General features: G+C 35.0%; 1 protein-coding gene across 6 annotated transcripts in view; it reads left to right on the top strand.

Annotated features, from left to right (window-relative positions):
• Positions 1–23940, top strand: part of LOC123520281 (protein abrupt-like) — a 140260-nt gene that overhangs the window by 106639 nt on the left and 9681 nt on the right. For 3 of the 6 annotated variants that reach the window (XM_045282441.1, XM_045282431.1, XM_045282446.1), the window contains exon 6: positions 17331–17486. In XM_045282441.1, the coding sequence (XP_045138376.1) occupies positions 17331–17486 (156 nt within the window). Of the gene's footprint in view, positions 1–2887; positions 5244–5589; positions 7854–17330; positions 17487–23940 lie in introns of those variants that run through there. The other 3 variants (XR_006679218.1, XR_006679217.1, XM_045282442.1) reach the window with 3 other exon arrangements.

Below are 23940 nucleotides of genomic sequence, written 5' to 3'. Positions count from 1 at the left end.
TGAAAGTAAAAATAGTTGAGTTTGCCATGAAGATGTGCTACCGTCAGTGGTGCTAAACATTTAAGCACGGCTCTAATATCAGTGAATTTCTGGCACACGGGCACATCATACATGGCCACCGAGTGATTGTTTGTGTCCCTTTTCATCTCCATTCTCTACTGTTTGGTTCAACCTCTTCCATGATTCATCATGATGGTCAAACCTCACCATGTAACATTAAGGAATACATATTCACTCTTAATCCCTTGTTTTCTATTTCATGCTGTGAAACTCATTATAATCCAAAGACTATGGCATTATGAACACTTCTTGATTAATTGTATAATCATTTGAATCATATTTGTAGTTTGCTTCTCTTCTCTCTGCTTCAGATTTTGAGAAAATCCATAGAATAAATTTGCTGTGCATTATTACAAACATATCCTTCACAAAATGCTGTTTGCATATTGATTAGGAAGGTACATGCCTAATATTTTATTGTATCTGATCACTATAAATAATGCAAAAAGTTATTTTGTGAAAGATGTGTTCTCTCAGGCCCTTCCACAGAATATATAATGAAAGTCCTAGAGTATTATTTAGCTATATTGTACATACATTACCTATTTATATAACTATCAGTTGTGCCATGTGGCATATGCAGAGTTCAATCCAATATAATTTTAAGAGATACTGTTCTATATTAGTATTTGTCAGGCAGCACAAGATACTCCTATCACATTAAACAAATAACTGTGTGATATACACAAATATCACATTAAGTGAACTTTTATCAAAAGTGTTTACATTATTATTATTATTATTATTATTATTATTATTATTATTATTATTATTATTATTATTATTATTATTATTATTATTATTATTATTATTATTATTATTATTATTATTATTATTATTATTATTATTATTATTATTATTATTATTATTATTATTATTATTATTGTCACCAGTATCATTATTTTTCTTTATTATTATTATTATTATAATTATTATAATCATTATTATTATTATTGTAATATTTTAGCCTTTGGATTATCTATTTTCATCCCCATTAACTTCATCTTATAATTTTCTGATTTTTCATATCCCACACCCAGGCAACACAGTTATGCATATTAACATTACCTATTCCCCCATACTGTACCGGAGTTCCTAATCTTTCTCTTATTTTCTTCACCACTTCATGAAGATTGAATGATGAATGCTTGATATAGAAGCTTTTACTTGAAAGGGTTTACATCAATCAGGTCCTTATGTGCTCAAGGGAAGACTGTCAGCAGCCTATATCCCCATTTTATAGTTAATGTGTTTGTAGTCAATTGTTAGTTTGCTTTGGAATGAATGTTTACCAAGTATTAAAATATATGGTTATATTGGCCTTGGTGTGCCTGTGAGCCAATCCAATGACGGGAGTGCTGGTGGGTCAACTGAGTAACCAGCAGCAGGCTTGATGTATGACAACTGTGTCCCATTTTTTTCCTGATTCAGTGGTAACATGTTGTCTATAACAGCAAGTTCTCTGCATTGTAATGTGACAGGGTCTTGTTGAGAAGTTCTTATTTGTAAAGCAAGTATCATCCATGATAAATTCATGAAAAGAACTCAGAAAATGTGAGTTTATATAAAAAAGACTTTTTTATTGTGAAACTTTTACTTATCATGTTGTCATAAATGACAAAAAATATTGCTTACATGGAAAATAGGTGTTTTTATCATGGAAAAAAGATACTGAATCAGAAATTGCATTAGGTTTTGGAAGAGATGTCCATAGCCTGATGGAGTGGTCTCCTGCTAATCCTCAGATCATGGCACTGGAAGTGGTTGTTTTAGAGCAATCTTCCAATTAAAAATTATTTTTGAATATAAATACCATCAGATTTCATAAATCTATTTTATGCCTAGATGACCTCATACTGAAGCTGCTTTAATGACTAACTTTACCATGAAGGGTAGATTCATTGTGTATTATGGATTTGTGATGCCCCAGGTGGTTGAGGGATCACTAGCAAGCCATGCCTTCAGTTTAGAGCTGTCGGGCCAGAAAACTGCTGTTATTATATTTTAAGACAAATTCTTGTGAATTTGCTGGTACTGTAGATAAGTAATTTTGATATATGATTGTGATTACAGTTTTCATTGTGATTTATAAAATCTGAGGATCAGCAATCATGGATTTGAAAGGAGACCAATGTATATAGTTTTGATCAGAAAATCTTTGCTTCTCCTTCATCTTGTCACAGCTCAGACCAACTTGTAACACATATCAGTTCTCTCGCTACTCCTGTGTGATTTTATATGATAATAAAAAAAATCATAGTTTTAAGGTTGTTATTTTCCTTTGACTTTACTTATGTATTTATATATTGTTATAGACAATATGTGTGTATAGCACCAATAAGTTCATGGTAATGGGAACTTCATAACCCTGTTAATACATTTTAGGAAAATTGTATTTTCAAAGTTAACAGTTGTACATAGTACATATTTATATATAGAGAATACATAAGGACTTGACCCATGGCATGTGTTAACACTTGCTTTTATTACTTGCTATGATAAACATTTAATTATTTCCTTTATATTATTTCTCTAACATGTGTATGGATTCTACTATTCTCAGCTTTTATTCCCACTGACAGGGTTCAAGAGTTAATAAAAGTTACTAACTTCTTTAATGGCACCTTGCCTTCTCATGATCGGAGTTTGGTTTACATTTTGCTTTCTTTTATTTTAATAAAACTGATGGCGTGTGGGTGGCTTTACACTTAGCTTTTTGGTGATAAATTTACAGACATTAATGTTAAGAGTGGTTGGGTGGAACTAGCAGCACAGTGGCCCTGAAAGTGGGAATAAACTGAGGTTTGTTGTTTCTCATCTCTTTCAGACAGTCATGGGCCTCTTTCATCTCTGCACTCCTCCCCCGTGTCTCTGTTCTTCCCCCCGCGTACCTGGTCAACCTCGTCGGCTGGCTTGCGTCCCCAGCTCTCTCTTCCCCCATTGGCCCCTCTCACCTTCCCTCCATCTTCCTCATCTTCTCACGGCTCCTCAGCAGCAGCAGTGGCAGCCGTGGCCGCCCAGTTCTCTCCTCTGCGCCCCAGAACTCTCCGGCCATCTCACCGACCAGCCCACTGTCCTGCATGTGGTCGATATTTCACTTTTGGACACAATATGAAGGCTCATCTGAAACGTTGCCCCAAAAATGCTCATCGACCTACTCTGGTTACCTCAGTCACTTCGGTCATCTCAACCCCTGCCACTACAACTTCCGTCAAACCAGAACTGGACACCAACCATACCTCTCCGTCCGTTTCACCCTCCATCCTGGCGGAGAAACTTACTGCTGATAGTGGAGAAAGTCTTAAGGCAGCCTCAAATTAACTCAAAAGACTTATATTCTCAGTCTAGAGGAATAGTAATTCATAAAGCTACTCGCTGATCTCCAAATTACGGAGATTTGCACATGAATGAAAACTCCTAGATATGTAATTTAGTCAATTGTAAAATTTCACAAATATCAAGATGTGGAATAGTTTGTCCCTTAAATAATTAGAATGCGTCCTCCATGTTAACAAGATTGCAGTAAACAGACTGAAATTGTGTATTGGTGGTTGTGCTGTACTATAGCTTATGCCAGGTAATTTTGCTCATGTGTGTGCCAACAATTTTTTTACCTGGGAAGAATGCCATCCCAGTTCAACATCTTATATGTTCCTACGAACCATGACAAACAAAGCCATGTTGCTTTAGAATGGTTCAGTAACTCCTGTATTCATGCCACATTTCTACAAAAGTAGGTGAAATGTATAAATTATTAGATATAGGAGACTGTACCTACCATACTAAAGTGAACATTTGGCATTTAGTCTGCAGAAAAAAAGCAGCTTTATCTATCCATGACAAGTTGGAGACAATTTTTTAAGGGTTATTAGTACTTAAGATGATTTAAGGTTAAACTGTAAGAGTGATTTTGACTAACGAGGAATCTCCTTAACATTGTGCCATATAACATGCTAAGTCACACATAGTTTCTAAGATGCTGCGAGCATAATTATTAATACTCACGAATGAATTTGTTGGGAGAATTTGCTGGATTTGGTAATTTAGTTGTAGATTGCTTAGTTTGTTGTTTTAGCTTTTTTACTAGTTTTGAGTAGACATAGTAATTTGTAGTGTTTTATTATTGTTTTGAGGACTTTAAATTATTCTATCCCAACACTCAGGAAAATAAGCCTAGCAAATTTTCTCATCATTCTAGGGCAAATGCAGCTAACTCTGCAAGCTTCAATTTTCATCCTCATATTGTGTAATTCCGATGGTCCACAAACTTGTTAGTTCTCTCTATAGAACCCTTATCTTTGAACCTTTTTTGATAAAAAAAATAATAATAATGAAATAGTGGCCTTCATATAAATGCACACACAAATTAATTCAAATTTACCGAAGTTGTTGACTCTTTGTACATCCTAATGAAGTCCCAGCATAAATAATTATTAACTTTGATGAAGTATGTTGGAAGTATCCTCCATTCCTGATGTGCTTATCATTGCAACAAGTGCTTACTACTTCCTGTATGCACTTTCAAATGCAGTATGATTCTAAGATAGCTTTTTGGTACAGTAACTTTTTAGAAATCTCCAAAGAAACGTAGATGTATATGGGCGGCCACACTTTTAATGAACAACACATTATACCTCTTGTGATGGTTCTTCAGCATACAGGACATTTTACACAGACATATTCTTCAGAATTGTTTCTTTCATTAGTAGATTTTCAAGTGTGATGTCATGCACTACATCTCATATAAAAGATTAATTTATACATATATGAAGCTATGCAAACACTTATTCACTGTCATCATCACTGTAGATGAAGATTCTCACTGTTTTTCCACTTGTTAACTCAAATTAATGGAATTCACAATTATGGAAAAAAATGGATTTTTATAGATATTTCAGCAACTCAGACCACTAGATGTAACTTGTCTGAGAATTTGATGTTTATATAATGAATGAACAACTATACAGAACACATGAAAAATTATATTGGAAATGTTACTGGTAACATCTGACACATTTATTGGAAAGATATTCAATATGCATAAAGTACTTATAATTTGAAATGGAGGGAGGACCCACATCTCATATTTCATTATTACAGTTATGTTTGACTTCCAATGGGATACACATCAAGAGTAATGCTTTTTAGATAGTGTGTGTGTGTGTGTGTGTGTGTGTGTGTGTGTGCATTTGTGTGTGTGTCCATGTGCATGTGTACATGTGTGTATGCATGCATGCACATGTGTGTGTGTGTGTGTGTAATTCACTTTTTGATCTGCTGCAGTCTCTGACGAGACAGCCAGACGTTACCCTACGGAACGAGCTCAGAGCTCATTATTTCCGATCTTCGGATAGGCCTGAGACCAGGCACACACCACACACCGGGACAACAAGGTCACAACTCCTCGATTTACATCCCGTACCTACTCACTGCTAGGTGAACAGGGGCTACACGTGAAAGGAGACACACCCAAATATCTCCACCCGGCCGGGGAATCGAACCCCAGTCCTCTGGCTTGTGAAGCCAGAGGTGTGTGTGTGTGTGTGTGTGTGTGTGTGTGTGTGTGTGTGTGTGTGAAATAAGACAGTTTGTGTATGTTGAGATTGAGAGAGAGGGAGTGAGAAAGAAAGGCTGTAATCATAATATGGATATTATTGTGACTATCATTAACTTTGGAAGTATTATTGTTGCATAATATTAATGATGCTTTCACACACAAATTTCATAAGTCAAACTCAATGAACAAGTTTCAAAGTAAAATTCTTTTTGATTATTTGATTACAAATAATAACAGCCTGTGTGCATTTTCAAATGCATACTAAAATTTCCTAACCACTAAAAATTTGCATTTTTCAAATGATGAACAAATAAAAAAAAGGTTCAAGCTTTGGGTAAAAATTGCTTTTGACCTATTCTCTTCCTTCAGGCTGTGGCATGAGTATTGTGCTGCTGCTGTAGTATTCTTCCAGAATTTAAGGCTATTGGCATCATTAGTTATTTATTAAACAGAGCCAGTACCTTAAAGCATTCATCACTGCAGGGAAGGAGGAGAAAATTCTCATGAATTTTACCTCCAAATATATATACTGTAGACTGAATATTTGAAATAGGAAGAGATTTACTTTATGCAGTCAATATTCTAGAATGCTTGTTGCAAGTAGCTGTTAATGAAATATTCATATTTTATTCAATGAATAGTTGAGAATAGGTGATCTTGATATATTTCATATTTGTCTTTGCAAAGATGTATCCTATTTTTATTTTTTATATTTTCTCATTTTTATCTTGCTTGTGAGCCATCGGGGTTACTTTTGTTGCTCATAACCCCAGTAACTATAGGGTAGAGGTGCTTTCTATGGTTCATATTAATGCAAGGTGCTGTGATCTGGGGATAGTCTGTGAAATAGGGCAGCTGCCAGTGTGTGCTGGTGCAAGGGTGGGATTTTTAAAAGTGTTATGGGTTACCCTCCATTATTCTCATTCATATGCATGTGCAGCCAAAATGATATGCATTTGTGAATTTAAAACATTGTTCAATCTACACATTTATATAATTGGTTAGAATATAATTCTCTCTCTCTCTCTCTCTCTCTCTCTCTCTCTCTCTCTCTCTCTCTCTCTCTCTCTCTCTCTCTCTCTCTCTCTCTCTCTCTCTCTCTCTGAACATTTGTATTTTGAACAGTTTGTTTCCATACTTCATTATTATTGTGCCAAATTATGAATAGCCAATCAATAGTAATACATTCTTTAAAAATGCATCAAGCATAAGTTATCATTCTATTGATTATTATTGTAAATGTAGAGAAAAAAAGCTGCACCCAACTCTGTACATATAGTTTTTAAAAAGGACACATTCAAACTCAGGCATCGGGAATCAGTAGGAGGCTGCCATAAATTGAGCTTCCCTAAACATTAGTGATTTATAGGTGCTGACAAAGTAGAGGTAAACCTGTGGTTCTTTTATATTAATATGCCAATTATTCACATGTAAAAAAGAAAAAAAGCAGATTTTCTTTTACAATCCAAGTGCCAAGCATATTACGGGAAATGGAGGGTATTGGTGTGACGTGCAGTGGTGACCCCAGTCGCCCTCTGACTAGTGTGGGTTTAATCTTGATTGTCCAGGGTTGTGTCCTTTTTTTCTCTTTTATGTTTTATTTGAATTTGGTTTAATTTTCTATCATAGGAAGTTATGCAAAGTATGAATGAGGTTTGTATCATTATTTTTAGAATTAATCGTGTTATTTTATTCAAGGTATGTATGCAGGAATATTCATTATGAATATTTATAGGAAATTTAAGTAATTTAAGATATTGTCTCAAAATGGAGAAAATGCCTTTTTATGCATTTACTTTGGAAATGCATTTGAAGAAAACACTGGGTTATTTATGCTCTCTAAGTAGTGTAGAATTTATTTAACACACATCCCAGTGTGGCTAATGTGTATTCTATTTTTTGTTCCTTTTTTTTGCACTGACAAGGACAGTCTTGGCATTGCAACCTCCATATGATATTTTAACTTGCTCACCAAAGCTATGGTATGGTCTTCCCACTTTCTTATCTTCATGAAAGCCATACAGAATTTTAATTGCCATGCCATCCTCATGTTTAACTCCATAGGCGGATGGGTGCAACTTTACTTGATTTACTTTGCTTTGTATTTCACTATGAGCCAACACACACACACACACACACACACACACACACACACACACACACACACACACACACACACACACACACACACACACACACACACACACACACACACACACACACACACACACACACACACACACACACACACACACACACACACACACACACACACACACACACACACACACACACACACACACACACACACACACACACACACACACACACACACACACACACACACACACACACACACACACACACACACACACACACACTTTATTTAATTTTTCCACAGGTTTTATATACCTTTTACACCTCAAAGTACAAGCTTCCAATGTTCAGGCTAGCTTATGTATTGGTTTGGTTTCTTTTTTAGACTGTATCAATTTTGCATTCTGATTTGTAGTTTGAGAAAACGTAGTAGTGAAAGTATTTTTAGATCATTTTTCCAGTTTCCCATTAAGAAAATTGGTGAGTACTGAAGTTCAAAGTCTTCCTGAACTGTCCTGTCATACCATAGTGCTTCTGTTTTGTTTTGTTGTTGCATTTAATATTAATTCACAAACTTATTTTTTACATGGCTTGTTTTAAGCTTCATTGCTGAACTGTACCCTTACTGGAGATGTACACGTGATATGATTTTATTATTTGCTGTACTTTTATGTTTATTTTTTAGAATTTTCTGTTTGAGGATATTATAATGACTGAGAATGCTAAATGAGAGTATAATGTGTGTTTGAACCTAAAATTGTTTATATCCTTTGTACAAATCCCTCATCATGAATCATTATCATGAAGTCTAGACTGTGGCCTTTTCTTTGCATAGCTAATTAATAATCTGAAGTAATGATAGCTTAGTAATGAACTGGTGGCTGTCAAAATTCTTTTATATATATATATATATATATATATATATATATATATATATATATATATATATATATATATATATATATATATATATATATATATATATATATATATATAAAATATGCATGTCTCATGGCTGATGGTCCTAATTTGAGTTAAACATTATGATGTAAAGAACACTATGGTTCTATACTTCTAAATGGAGAGAGAACATTTTTCACATAAACACAATAAACAGAGTTCAGATGTCATATCAAAATTTATTATATTTATATACAATATGAATGTATGAGATGCCTAAATAGTCATTTTTTATTAAACATGGGAATTTGTATTCTTCCATAGACTATCATATTCAGTAAAAAATTTCCAATGATATTAAACATTGCTCTTCTAAATTCTTCTAAGCATGCTTGATTCAATCTAAATCTTGGTCCCTTCAGAAAAGTCAGAAACACATTACAACATATTGTGATTACTTCTTTCCATTCTCAACCAGAATTGTAGAAGGAAATCTGTTTTACATTTAGGCCGTGATGAATCACAACAAATGATTGGCAGGATTGTAAGCTTGACTGTCCGTGACATGCCATTAGGAGGAAAAACAATGAGAGAAAAAAAGAAGAAATCAGTTATTTTATTAAGTTATTGTGACAAGGTTTGAACCTGTTAAAAGCACCTGTATTTTTTTAAAGAGAATTTGTAGAATTTATTTGAAAACAAAAATATTCATTAAATAAGTTGTTCATGTTTAAATGTAATAATATATTTTCTAACTTGAAGGATTGTTATTATGTTAAGGATTTACAAAGATTGAGTTGTTTGGTAATGTGTAATGTTGCTTCTCTTTTTCAAAATGTCTGCAAATTTTGAAACTGTGTGGGTCAAGTTATTCACAGCTGATGATCATCTTGTTAGCCTCAGTGTGATGAAATGTTCACTTTGCCACATACAAGAGGAGTGCCATAGAGCAGGGCTGCTGGAAGTCTGCCAGCAATGGGGCATGTTATTAAGAATTCTGATTGCTTTAATATATGGATCTTCATTATTTTATATTTGAATTATTTATACAAGACAAAAACAAAATAATATGCAATGACTTACTTTAAGGCACAAAAAGATACAGACTTCATGTAGCTCAATTAATGTAGATGAATTTGAGAATTTTTAGAAAGTGAAATACCATTTGCCCACATTGTTCCACCAGCCTTGTATTGTAATTGTTTGTTTAGAGATTGTGAGGAATACGTACTGGCATCTTTTCTTCTGAGGTTTATTATTTTCTTGTTATTTTATGATTTAAAAAGGGGCTGACTGAGTATTAGCCTAATTAACTTAATAATCTGGCAGGAATATAAAAACTAAGTAGTAATGGATTCATTGTAGCAGCAACTATTTACTCTAGTAAAGGGGAAAAAGTATATATCACTTTGGTTTGCTAGTCATTCTCTGAAATGAAGACGAATTATCTGTGAACATTAGTAGAGCCTTATTACTGGTGCAACATAAAATGTTGTTCATATATTTCTTTAATTGTATAGAGTACATATATACCAAGACAGTTATAGGTAAATATTTTGTTACCAGTAGATAGTTTTTTACTAAGATTATCCAGGGTATGGATAGAAAAGCAGAGGTGAGGCACTTCATGGCAATCGTGTCACAGGATGTCACAACACTTGCAACACCTTTAATTTGAATGTAATTCCACTAAAAATTGTTTTGTTTGTAAACATTAACATATTTTGTCTTTGTATGTATATGTATTTAAGTTATATACAAAAAAGAAAGCATTTACGAGTGCTCTTTTATATGCTGCATCCTTTCATTCATAAAATAAGTCATCATTGATATATTATTGGCTACATTTTCAAGAATATTAGTTTTCAGGCCCAAATTGATGAATGTCCTTAATTTATTATAACTACTTAATGCAGCAGTCACTATTTAGAAAATAGGGTTTGAAATTATGAAAATTAAATACATACATAGACTCTTACAAGGTCTTATACGAATCATTACATTTTTTTTTAATGATCATTGTCTGCATAAAAAGTAACCCCATTATATTTCCTGTTTTCTCTCCTTCAATAGAATGATATATCTGAAATACATATAGGATGCACTTATTAATTATGAAATGATAGTGAAAATATTTTTAGTGGTATGCATACAAGTAAAATACAATGTCTGTATGTGTGTGTGTGTGTGTGTGTGTGTGTGTGTGTGTGTGTGTGTGTGTGTGTATACAGTTATAAAGCATATAGTACTTCATATTTTTTTCTTTCTTTTTTTATTCTTGATTCATAGTTCCAGTCAGTTAAGACATATACCAGTTCTAGACCAGAAGTACATTAGATTTGCAAGTAAATAGATTAGTGATGTGCATTAAAGTCCTCTTAACCTAACCTTGTTTAATCCAAAAAGCCACTTTGTAATGATTATTGGCTCACCACTTTTTGCTCTATCTATCCTAAGACTCACTTTGGAATATGCAAATGAAGAACAGATACAATGAGACTTAGCAGTCCTGTAACAGCAGTGAAATGACATATCATCAACATGGTACTGCATGTCATTGAACTGTGTCATTTCACTACCACTTCTTATAGTTACCACAAATACTTGATGCCTCCATTCATCACTACATAAACATTATGCACTGTCATTTGTTGATTCTTTATATTGTCTCCATGTTTCTTTCATTGCAACATTTTTAGACTGAAATTAATGCAGTTTATATATGATTCAGTTAACTCTGCTTCAATGAACTTTTGGCCTTTCTGTAACATAGCTCAGCTTGTCCCAATTGTTAATAAGAAACTGGTTAGTTTGTATTTACATGAGCTTATTCTGTCCTGCTCTTATTTTCAGTGCCACTCATATTTTGCAATATCATGCAGCATTATTATTGTACTTCAGTTGTCTCTCACATCCCCCTTATCTGAATAAATTTCTCATCAGTTTACACCAACTCCATGTGTAAGATTATGTTTATGTCTTCACAAGTGAAGTCTTTCATTCAGCTCATTAATACACACCCAACAGCCTTAATACCATCATTAATACACACCCGACAGCCTTAATACCACATTGTTGGCTTGATGCTTCAAACCTGGACAGTTCAAGTAGCTTCAGTAAAATTCAATCACTACCTGCCATCAATGAGTAGAGGTAAATATTGATAGAAATAGCAATACATATGACAGGCAGAACTCACCTTCATTATCTTTTTTTATTTGAAGAGAAATTTTCAAGCTCACCTTTAGCTAATTGTGTACTTTGTTTACACATACAGTATAGTCAGTATTTATGCACTTTTTTCATATTTGTTACTGTAATGCACAAAAGGATGAACAAGCATTTAATTTTTTTTTATTTGGAATATAGTGTGGAGAACTTTATGAAGTAGCAATTACATATGCATCAGAAACAGAAAATGACATCCACAGTGGAAGCAAAGCTGGAGTGATGTGTGGGAGGATAGCAGTGATGCAAGCTTAAGCTGTTTATGCCTGAAACACAGTGAATACACAAGGTAGCAATAGGCCTATTGCAGTATCTAATTTGTATACAGCTATGAACTATGAACCTGCTTTTTTCACAATTGATCTTGATTGAGTGGATCTTACTGTACATGGTTCTTGTGTAACAATGGCATTGTTTATAACAAGAATTTTCTGAATTTTCTGTACACTTTTTTATTTATTTATTTTTTTTTTATTCACCCGTATATATATATATATATATATATATATATATATATATATATATATATATATATATATATATATATATATATATATATATATATATATACATTAGGATTTTCACAACAAATTAAAAATCTCGTAAAGATGTGAGGAATTTTCATTTATAAATTTTAATCAAATCCACATCAAGGAATGAGAATCATCTCTTCATTTATCTTGACATCATAATAATTTGCTTGTGCCATAAGTTAGATCTCATTTAATGCATGAAGAAATTATGAAAATAACAAAAATGGAAAAGGTTCCAGTGCAATCAAATTAAATGTTATTGCGTGCCATAATTGCATTGGTATAATGTATTAAACATGTTATCTTTTATTAAAATATCAAAACATTGAACATTGCTCATTTTATATTTCATTTATGGAATATGATTGATTTTTCAACTTTTTTTTTTTTTTTATTTATTTATTTTTTTTCAAAATAACAGAAAAAATATCAGACATGTCTTGCAAATCTCTGAAATTGAAGCATTTTTTTCTTCTGATTGATATTGATTTTTTTACACGGTAACATTCCTTTGTTTGGGTTTTGTTTTATTTCTTAATGTTAATGGTAAAAATATTTCCAAGCAATAGAAAGATATATTTATTGAGTTTCAGCATTTCAGTGTACTTTAATAAATAAATGAAATGCACAATATTTAATAAATAGATAAAATGCACAATAAATCATTTTGCCAAATGTGCATGAATATGGGCAAAAACAACAACTTGTATTCAAGTGCCCTGGTTTCATATTCAGTAGCACAGATGCTGAAGTATCATTATCATACCTCATGAACAGACTCATTGTTCTTGTTAAAAAAAAACAAAGTCATGTAGTGTAGATGTTCAACTACTTTGACAGTCTGAGCAGCCTATCCAAAGATCGGAAATAATGAGCTCTGAGCTCGCTCTGTAGGGTAACGTCTGGCTGTCTCGTCAGAGACTGCAGCAGATCAAACAAACAGTGAAACACACACACACACACACACACACACACCGCGTAGTGTAGTGGTTAGCATGCTCGACTCACAATCGAGAGGGCCGGGTTCGAATCTCGGTAAGCGGCGAGGCAAATGGGCAAGTCTCTTAATGTGTGGTCCCTGTTCACCTAGCAGTAAATAGGTATGGGATGTAACTCGAGGGGTTGTGGCCTCGCTTTCCCGGTGTGTGGAGTGTGTTATATGGTCTCAGTCCTACCCGAAGATCGGTCTATGAGCTCTGAGCTCGCTCCGTAATGGGGAAGACTGGCTGGTTGACCAGCAGGCGACCGAGGTGAATCACACACACACACACACACACACACACACACACACACACACACACACACACACACACACACACACACACACACACACACACACACACACACACACCGAGTAGTGTAGTGGTTAGCACACTCGACTCACAATCGAGAGGGCAGGGTTCGAGTCCCGGGGCGGCAAGGCAAATGGGCAAACCTCTTAATATGTGGCCCCTGTTCACCTAGCAGTAAATAGGTACGGGATGTAACTCGAGGGGTTGTGGCCTCGCTTTCCCGGTGTGTGGAGTGTGGTGTGGTCTCAGTCCTATCCGAAGATCGGTCTATGAGCTCTGAGCTCGCTCCGTAATGGGGAAGACCGGCTGGGTGACCAGTAGGCAACCGAGGTGAATTACACAGTGAATGATGTTTTGTAGAGTACTTTCAAAGACTTTATGAAATTGCAGTAACAATGAATTGGCTAACTTGTAAGTGATTTAAGTGTGTCATTATTTCACATTAGTGTGTTGGTGCAATTACAGCATCTAATTCCTGTGTTTTGCATATTGATGTTGCAATAAACCCTCACTATATCTGATCAATTAGGGGGAATCCCTTGTCGAAATATCCAAAAATCTGAAAAATCTGAGGTCTGGTTACCTACTTCATATAGCTGCCAGCATCTGATATATATATATATATATAAAGAAATTGGTTGCTATATGGAGCCTATTATGCACATATAAGTATGTCTTAGGCAGTCTGTGAATCGCCATAACATACAAATCACCATTCACAAGGCATAAATAACAAATAAGGCAAGTGAAGGTTGCATGAATGACCGTAGTTATGATCAGTAAGGCAGCACCCCACATGCGAGGGATGCATCGATGGGGGAGGGATTTAGGGTGCCCAGTTAGCTGGAGACTGTGATTCACCTTGGTCGCCTGCTGGTCACCCAGCCAGTCTTCCACATTACGGAGCGATCTTAGAGCTCATAGACCGATCTTCGGGTAGGACTGAGACCACATAACACACTCCACACACCGGGAAAGCGAGGCCACAATCCCTCGAGGTTTTTTTTGTTTATACCATGTCGACTTTTCACAGGAATTTATGGGCTAAAGGGGATACTATTTGGCGTACCTCCTATCTCAAAGCCCACCCGCTAGGAAACCGTTGCCCCGAGTGAGGAAGCCCGAGTTACATCCTGTACCTATTTACTGCTAGGTGAACAGGGGCCACACATTAAGAGACTTGCTCATTTGCCTCACCGCTTACTGGGATTTGAACCCGGACCCTCTCGAATGTGAGTTGAGCGTGCTAACCACTACACTACATGGTGTGTAGACTGGACACTTGCTGCTTATATTGTTGCACATCTGATCTAGAAAAAATTAATCCGATAGTAATATAGTATCCGAAATAGCCAATATTTGACTTAGTGATATAGTGAGGTTTTACTGTATTCATGCACTGTACATACAAAAATAATGTAATTTATTCATTATTTATTTATTTAAAAAAATTTTTTTATACCTATATCACTATTAAATTTTCCAAAACATTGGCAGGCATGTGTGTGTGTGTGTGTGTGCGTGTGTGTGTGTGTGTGTGTGTGTGTGTGTGTGTGTGTGTGTGTGTGTGTGTGTGTGAAAGGAATCATTATCATGTAGCTATTAGTAGTGACAAACTGCCTGTATGTGTTTTCAATTTTGGTGAATGGAATATCATATGCTATAGACAAAAAAGGAGCATGCGTCTTTAAATGGTCACACATCATTAGATCTGTTTGGAAGAGTTGCACAGTATGACTTCTTTTTTTCTGGTCAAAGCATGATAGCTACCTTGGTTAATTATTTGTGTTGAGTAAGTATCATGAGTAATTTGTGCCAATAGTACCACAAAATTAAGCTTTGGACCCTTTATTTATTTTGACATTTTGGTGTGTTTCAGACAGTTACCTAGTAAAGTGACATCACAACACATAAGCATAATTGTTTGTTCAAAAGGTGTTACTTTATGCATTGTTTTGTCTGCAATATGCTGCTTTGTTAGAAACACATACTCATATAATAAGTAACATAACAGGCAAGCCAATTCTAGGACAAACTTGCTAAAAAAAAAAAAAAATCATAGTAAATGAAAAGGATACAATTATTAATGATTGCTATTGCTTGGGCTTGTGGATGAATGTTCCTTGTGGATTTATTTAAGACTTAACATTTCAGACCTGCTGCTTAGGATGAATGAGTGGAGCTGTTATAACAAGATTCTTTATTGATTAATTTTTTTAATGTGTTTGGCTTATGGGGATGCAGAGCTTAAGATTACTCAGGTGTAGTCGTGCTTCTCAATTTTTGCTTTTATACGAAAAAAAGTTATAAACATTTATGTTGTTCATATCAATTGTTTTATGAAAAACTACTTAAAAATAATATGAAAGTATGGATGTTTCATATTTCTACTTCTTACAAAGCCATATAAAATGTTAATGAAGTATATTTCAATTGATTAGCTATGCAGTAATGTTGCAAGTCTAGCACTGGAAAAGAAAGCATTATATCACTGTTGTGCATGCTGAGAGATCCACTCACATGGCAGGACTAAGAGAGCAACCAAGTGTGTGTCTATTCATATTTAAGTATCAACTTGAAAACTAAGCACAATAGTGTATTAATGATGATCATATACCTATTTAATTGATATTTGAAAGTGGTGCTTATCACAGTTGATTAAGTATTCTCAGATTTATACAAAGATATAGAAAATATGAAGTTAGCAATACATACTGTGCAAAGCATAGTATGCAATATACCACATACTAAGCAAAGCATAGTATGTGGTGCAGTATGAAAATACCTATAAATAGTGTATTTTATTATGTGTAATATGCAAAAAGTGCCTCATATCTATCCTTCCTAATTACTCATCTCTCATGAAGTTGTATTATAGATTAATGGATGACATAAGTGTGAATGTCAGGCTGCTGACGTTAATTCACGGACTCACCTCAGACTCATGGAGATAGAATCTGTTTGCCAGAGGTTGATCTCATAGCTTTACTGCTTGTATCTTCCTTATTGTAAGTTGTAAGGATTGTTGACAGAAGTACAATAAACTTGAGCAACTTTTATATTTTACTTTATCTTTCACTTTAACTTTAAGAAAATGTGAAAAATGTGTTGTGTGAACATTATCTCATTTCTTGTTAAATGAAATGTTTTGTCAAAAATAATCACCTCCTAAATATATCTTATTGTATCATTTTAAGTATTAAAAGTTTTAGTTTTTATATGATTATATTTAATCTCAATCATGTTATAAATTTCAAAGAAAGGTACTTACCTATTCAAACCTACTAACACCGCTGCTATATGAGCACCTCTGTGGTAGGATCACATGACCATGACTTCATGATCCACTTGAAAGAATTATCACCATATTTTCTGTGGATTTTGAAAGGTACAGAGGGATAGGATAGGGATTTCTTTTGCCACATTCTCTATTATTGCCCTCTTCTAAGCAGACCTCAGCCTTTTTTAGAGGTAACAAGTATTTGAAATTGGTGATATAACTTGCAGGCATTCATGGTAGTGTTTCTTTGGATAAATTTTTGATATGCTAATCATTTTACTTTTGACTAACCACTAGACCCCCCTATTATGTGGTGTATGGGTGGCCATCTAATGAGGCATGCTGTACAGGTGGTGAAGGACTAACCCAGCTCTCCCCAACAGGCGGCAGCACCATGTCAGCTCTGGAGAGTCTTGTCGGCTCATTAGGTGGATCTACAGATGAGAGTAATGGAGACTTGCTCGCCCCAGGTGTATCAACCAGTGGAACGACCTGCTACAACAACGCTGGCTCAGATGATGCGGCCACCCATGACTCAGGTGACGCAGCTGACCTCTGGACCACTAACCCTTGCACTTCTCTGCTTGCTGCCTCTGACCTCACTAACCCCCTGTTGACAAATCACCACCTGGTTCCCACAGTATCTCTCCAGCAGGTGACTGCAGTTACAGGGAAAGGCAGCAGTAGTAGCACTTGTACCTCGCCTTCCCGTCAGAGTTGTTCTTGCCCACTGTGTGGACGCCATATTGCTCAGAGAAGGAGCTTGAAGCAACATCTCATGTCCAATTTTCACAGACTTACACCAGTTAAAGCTGAAAGTGTTGTCAAAGAATATCTAGCTGTTGTTACTAGATAAGGTAAGAGGACATCTTATTTTCTCTTTTCCTATATTACATGTTATGGTTGAAAGTTTCTCAAAAACTTCTTATGTTGAAGATCTCTTTGCTTCTATTGCTCAGGCAACACTTACTAGTGATATTATTATGACATAAGTCAAGTCATATATATAAATATGACCTTCCTAAGTCTGTTATTTACTGTTATGAATTTTCTTTTATTTATTCTTTTTACAATAATTTTATATAGTTTTGATGAACTCATTCTATTTTCTATCCTAAACAGTTTTGTAAGATTTATCTTTTATCATTTGCAACACACATGTATCATGTTCAAAATATTAGTTTTGTATATTATATTTTTAAGTAGTTTATGTAATTATCAGTGTATAATATATATGTCATTTCTTTTTATATGAAGAAGCATCAGATGACCATATTTTATGAATTTTCTATATTTTATACTGTTGATTTTCATGCAATAAAAAATTTCATTACATCTAGAATAACAATAATTACACACACACACACACACACACACACACACACACACACACACACACACACACACACACACACACACACACACACACACACACACACACACACACACACACACACACACACACACACACGTATAATTTGCTAAGGAATATTGGAGTAGCATTTCACTATATGGACAAGGAAATGATGAAGAAATTGATATTGATAAGTACTAAACTAAGACCTAGATTGGAATATGCAGGAGTTGTGTGGACTCCCCATAAAAAGAAACACATAAGAAAATTAGAGAGACTACAAAAAATGGCTACAAGAATGGTTCCAGAATTTAAAGGGATGACATATGAGGAGAGACTAAAGGCTATGGATCTACCAACCTTGGAGCAGAGAAGAGAGAGAGGGGATCTGATACAAGTTTATAAATTGATTAACAGAATGGATGAAGTGGATAATGAGAAACTGATCCTGAGAGAAGAATATGACTTTAGAAGCATAAGATCGCATAGTAAGAAACTAAGGAAGGGACGATGTCTGAGAGATGTTAAAAAATTTAGTTTCCCGCAAAGATGTGTTGAGACTTGGAACAGTTTGAGTGAGGAAGTGGTGTCAGCAAAGTGTACATAGTTTTAAAGAAATATTGGATAAGTGTAGATATGGAGACGGGACCACACGAGCATAAAGCCCAGGCCCTGTAAAACTACAACTAGGTAAATACAACTAGGTAAATACACACCGTGTAGTGTAGTGTAGTGGTTATCACACTCAGCTCACAACCGAGGAGGCCCGAGTTTGAGTCTCGGGCATGGCAAATGGGGAAGCCTCTTAAATGTGTAGCCTCTGTTCACCCAGCAGCGAGTAGGTATGGGATGTAATTCGAGAGGTTGTCGCCTCGCTTTCCCGGTGTGTGGAGTGTGGTGTGGTCTCAGTCCTGCCTGAAGATCGGTCTATGAGTTCTGAGCTCACTCTGTAATGGAGGCTGGCGGGATGACCAGCAGGCAACCATGAATACACAGAAGAAAGAAAAGGAAGATGCTTTAGTAGCATGAAATTTAGTTTCCCACAAAGAAATATAGAAGTTTAGAACAAGGTAAATGAGGATGTAGTGTGAAGTGTGAACAACCTAAAACTGGACAAGTGTAGACATGGAGATGGGGCTAGTCTTTATAATATGCAATATATATATAATACACACATATATATATATATATACATACATATATATATATATATATATAATATATATATATATATATATATATATATATATATATATATATATATATATATATATATATATATATATATATATATATATATATATATATATATATATATATATATATATATATATATATATATATATATATATATATATATATATATATATATATATATATATATATATATATATATATATATATATATATATATATATATATATATATATATATATATATATATATATATATATATATATATATATATATATATATATATATATATATATATATATATATATATATATATATATATATATATATATATATATATATATATATATATATATATATATATATATATATATATATATATATATATATATATATATATATATATATATATATATATATATATATATATATATATATATATATATATATATATATATATATATATATATATATATATATATATATATATATATATATATATATATATATATATATATATATATATATATATATATATATATATATATATATATATATATATATATATATATATATATATACATATATATATATATATATATACATACATATATATATATATACACACACACACATACACACACACACACACATATACACACACACACACACACACACACACACACACACACACACACACACACACACACACACACACACACACATGTGGCTCAGTGGTTACACGCTGGTTCACAAGCAGATGACAGTGGTTACACACACACACACACACGTAGCTCAGTGGTTAGAGCGCTGGCTTCACAAGCCAGATCGAACCCCGGTCGGGTGGAGATATTTGGGTGTGTCTCGCTTTCACGTGTAGCCCCTGTTCACCTAGCAGTGAGTAGGTATGGGATACATCGAGGAGTTGTGACCTTGTTGTCCCGGTGTGTGGTGTGTGCCTGGTCTCAGGCCTATCCCAAGATCGGAAATAATGAGCTCTGAGCTGTTCCGAGGGTAACGTCTGGCTGTCTCGTCAGAGACTGCAGCAGATCAAACAGTGAACACACACACACACACACAGAGAGAGAAAGAAGAAGATGGAGCTACCAACTTTGAAGGATAGATGGGAAAGAGGAGACCTAATAATGATGTATAAGTTAGTAAACCATATGGAGAAGATAGATAGACAAGACCTGGTAACACTGATGGAGCAGGGAAATAGACAAACAAGAGAACATTCCAAGAAAATCATGAAAAGTCAGTGTCATAGGAATATCAAGAAGTTCAGTTTTCCACATGGGACAGTAGACATCTGGAATGGATTAAGTGAAGGTATTGTAACAGCAGAAAGTGTGCACAAATTTAAGGAGAAGTTAGATAAATGTAGATATGGAGACAGGTCACTATGAGCCCCCACTCGAACCTTGTAACATACAACTAGGTAAATACACACACACACACGCACTGCGTAGTATAGTGGTTAGCACGCTCGACTCACAATCGAGGGAGTCAGGGTTTGAGTCCCGGAAAGCAGCGAGGCAAATAGGCAAACCTCTTAATGTGTAGCCCCTGTTCACCTAGCAGTAAATAGGTACGGGATGTAACTTGAGAGGTTGTGGCCTCGCTTTCCCGGTGTGTGGAGTGTGGTGTGGTCTCAGTCCTACCTGATGATTGGTCATTACGAGCTCTGAGCTCTTTCTATAGGGGAAAGTCTGGCTGGGTGACCAACAGACGACCATGGTGAATAACACACACACACACACACACACACACACACACACACACACACACACACACACACACACACACACACACACACACACACACACACACACACACACACTACATGGACAAAGAAATGATGAAGAAATTGATAAGTACTATAATAAGACCCAGATTGGAATATGCAGGAGTAGTGTGGACCTCATCATAAAAGAAACACATAAGGAAATTGGAGAGGCTACAAAAAATAGCTTCAAGAATTGTTCCAGAATTTGAAGGGATGACATATGAGGAGAGACTAAAGGCTATGGATCTACCAACCCTGGAACAAAGAAGGGAGAGAGGAGACCTGATACAAGTTTATAAATTGATCAACGGAATGGACCAAGTGGATAATGAGAAACTGATCCTGAGAGAAGAATATGACATCCGAAGCACAAGATCGCATAGTAAAAAGCTGAGAAAAGGAAGATGTCTGAGAGATATTAAAAAATATATTTTCCCGCAGAGATGTATTGAGACGTGGAACAGTTTAGATGAAGAAGTAGTGTCTGCAACGAGTGTGCACACTTTTAAAGTAAGATTGGATAAGTGTAGATATGGAGACGGGGTCACACGAGCATAAAGCCCAGGCCCTGTAAAACTACAACTAGGTAAAATACATAAAAGAAGACATGGAGCTAGGACACTATGAGCCCCGCTAGAACCCTGTACAATACAACTAAGTAAATACAAGATAGTAGGGTTGTTGGTCATCCATTTCTATCAAACCACATACACACACACACACACACACACACACACACACACACACACACACACACACACACACACACACACACACACACACACACACACACACACACACACACACACACACACACACACACACACACACACACACACACACACACAAACACACAAAAGGTGTTGGATTGTTGTGCTCTGTTTCTGTGGAGTTGCATGGTCACAGCTCTGGCTTATAGGAGAGCAGGAGTCATGGAGTTTGGTAGGGAGCCAATTTTACTAAATACCACACCACTTGCCAGAAAGTTTTGATAAGTACTTAATACAAAGTAATTTCTGAGAGAATACAGGAATTTTCATTACAAAACATTGTGGTGTCCTGCCTCATTTGTTTTACTCTTTTCTTGCTTGTCCTCATCATGTGAATTTTTTTTACTTGTACTACTTAGGTATATCTCTCATGTCTCCATTTCATTCAAGGAGTCAGTACTTTTTCTTATCTTGAATATATATTTTTTTCATATCACACAAGAATCCTTTCTCTTAACTCCCTATTTTTCTGTTCCCTGGGTTTTTCATTAACTCATCAATAGAACCTTTTTTTTCCATCCAGTTCAATAATCTAATTAATTATTTTGAACATCATATATGTGTACATGTGGATGTAGATGGGTTTGGGATGCTGCAATCTGACTTTTCTATCTCCTATCCCTGCCTCATACCTGCCCAACTGTAGTGAGTCCAATTGACTTTCTGCACACCATTCTCCCTCACTTCTTCTTGTGCCACACTTCACTCATTTCACCCTCTCCACCATCATTTGGTTACTAGCTAGGCCTGTCTTGACTAACATTTATATAAGCAATATCATTCTAAAATACAGGTATAGCCATAATTAGTACCAGTACATTTGCATTTTTATTTTTTTTTAGACTAACCTGCATGTACTTTCATTTCTGCTCAACCAATTCTTGTGCCATATATGAATAAAATCATGCCATTACATTCTTTACTTTTCTCTGAAAATGCTCAAGGAAGCTTTGGGACAGGAAGGAGGACTATTACTTTGTAGGAGACTGTGGTTGATCATTATTTGAGATGGTGGTGGGGGAGGAGTCAAGGAATGTGTGACAAGTAGAGGGAGTGATATAACCTCAGTATTTATAAGTTTGGGCTGAGGATGTTAAGAGAAAAGGGGACAAATAATGATATACAATGGTATATGCACCAACATATTGTTGGAGATAAGGAGTTTCTCCTGAAAGGCATCAGGGGTAATGAACCCTGGATTTGCCAGGAGGTTATACTATCCACTACACCATGGTACCTTCTGTTGCTAACTTAAACACATATATATGCTCACTTCTTTCCTTTTCCCTTTAATCATCACATCATCTTCCTATCTTTTCTTCCCATCATTATTTTACTGCATATTCTCTGTTCCTTATGCACTGCGACTCATGCTGTAATCATTAGATGACAATTCTCACATTTATGGGATTTTTTTCAATGAAAGACCTGAAACTCCTTTCTCATCATCTGTTTTTGTGTTGAGATTTATTAAAGAAAGGAAACCTGAAGTATCATCTTAATGCATTTTACTGATACATCTGGGAAGTTTATCTAGAACATGAGTACAGCAATGAGTTTTATCAGTATGATTCACATGAAAAAGAATGGTGGGATGAGAAAGAAATGGGAAGCAACATTAGAGATAATGAGTTTCTGTGTCAGGAGAAATATTGTCATCCTCATCAAGCTCAGAAAAGGTGAACAATTCACTTTTCTGTCAGTAGAATAGCAATAAGCATGACAGTAAGGTCTAATTAGACACCTCCAATCATGCTGAGATACAACAGGGTCTTGTTTCTACTGTAATGTAATAAATTATGATAATTTAGCATTGTGCTGCACATAGAGACAGTATTGCTGGCATGGCTCAAACAATGGAGTAGTTGGCTCGGAACAAGTTATGC

Source organism: Portunus trituberculatus, chromosome 46 (genome assembly GCF_017591435.1).
Source record: "Portunus trituberculatus isolate SZX2019 chromosome 46, ASM1759143v1, whole genome shotgun sequence".
Taxonomy (NCBI): domain Eukaryota; kingdom Metazoa; phylum Arthropoda; class Malacostraca; order Decapoda; family Portunidae; genus Portunus; species Portunus trituberculatus.
The sequence above is the reverse complement of the archived record's forward strand: the minus strand, read 5'-3'. Positions and strand labels throughout refer to the sequence as shown.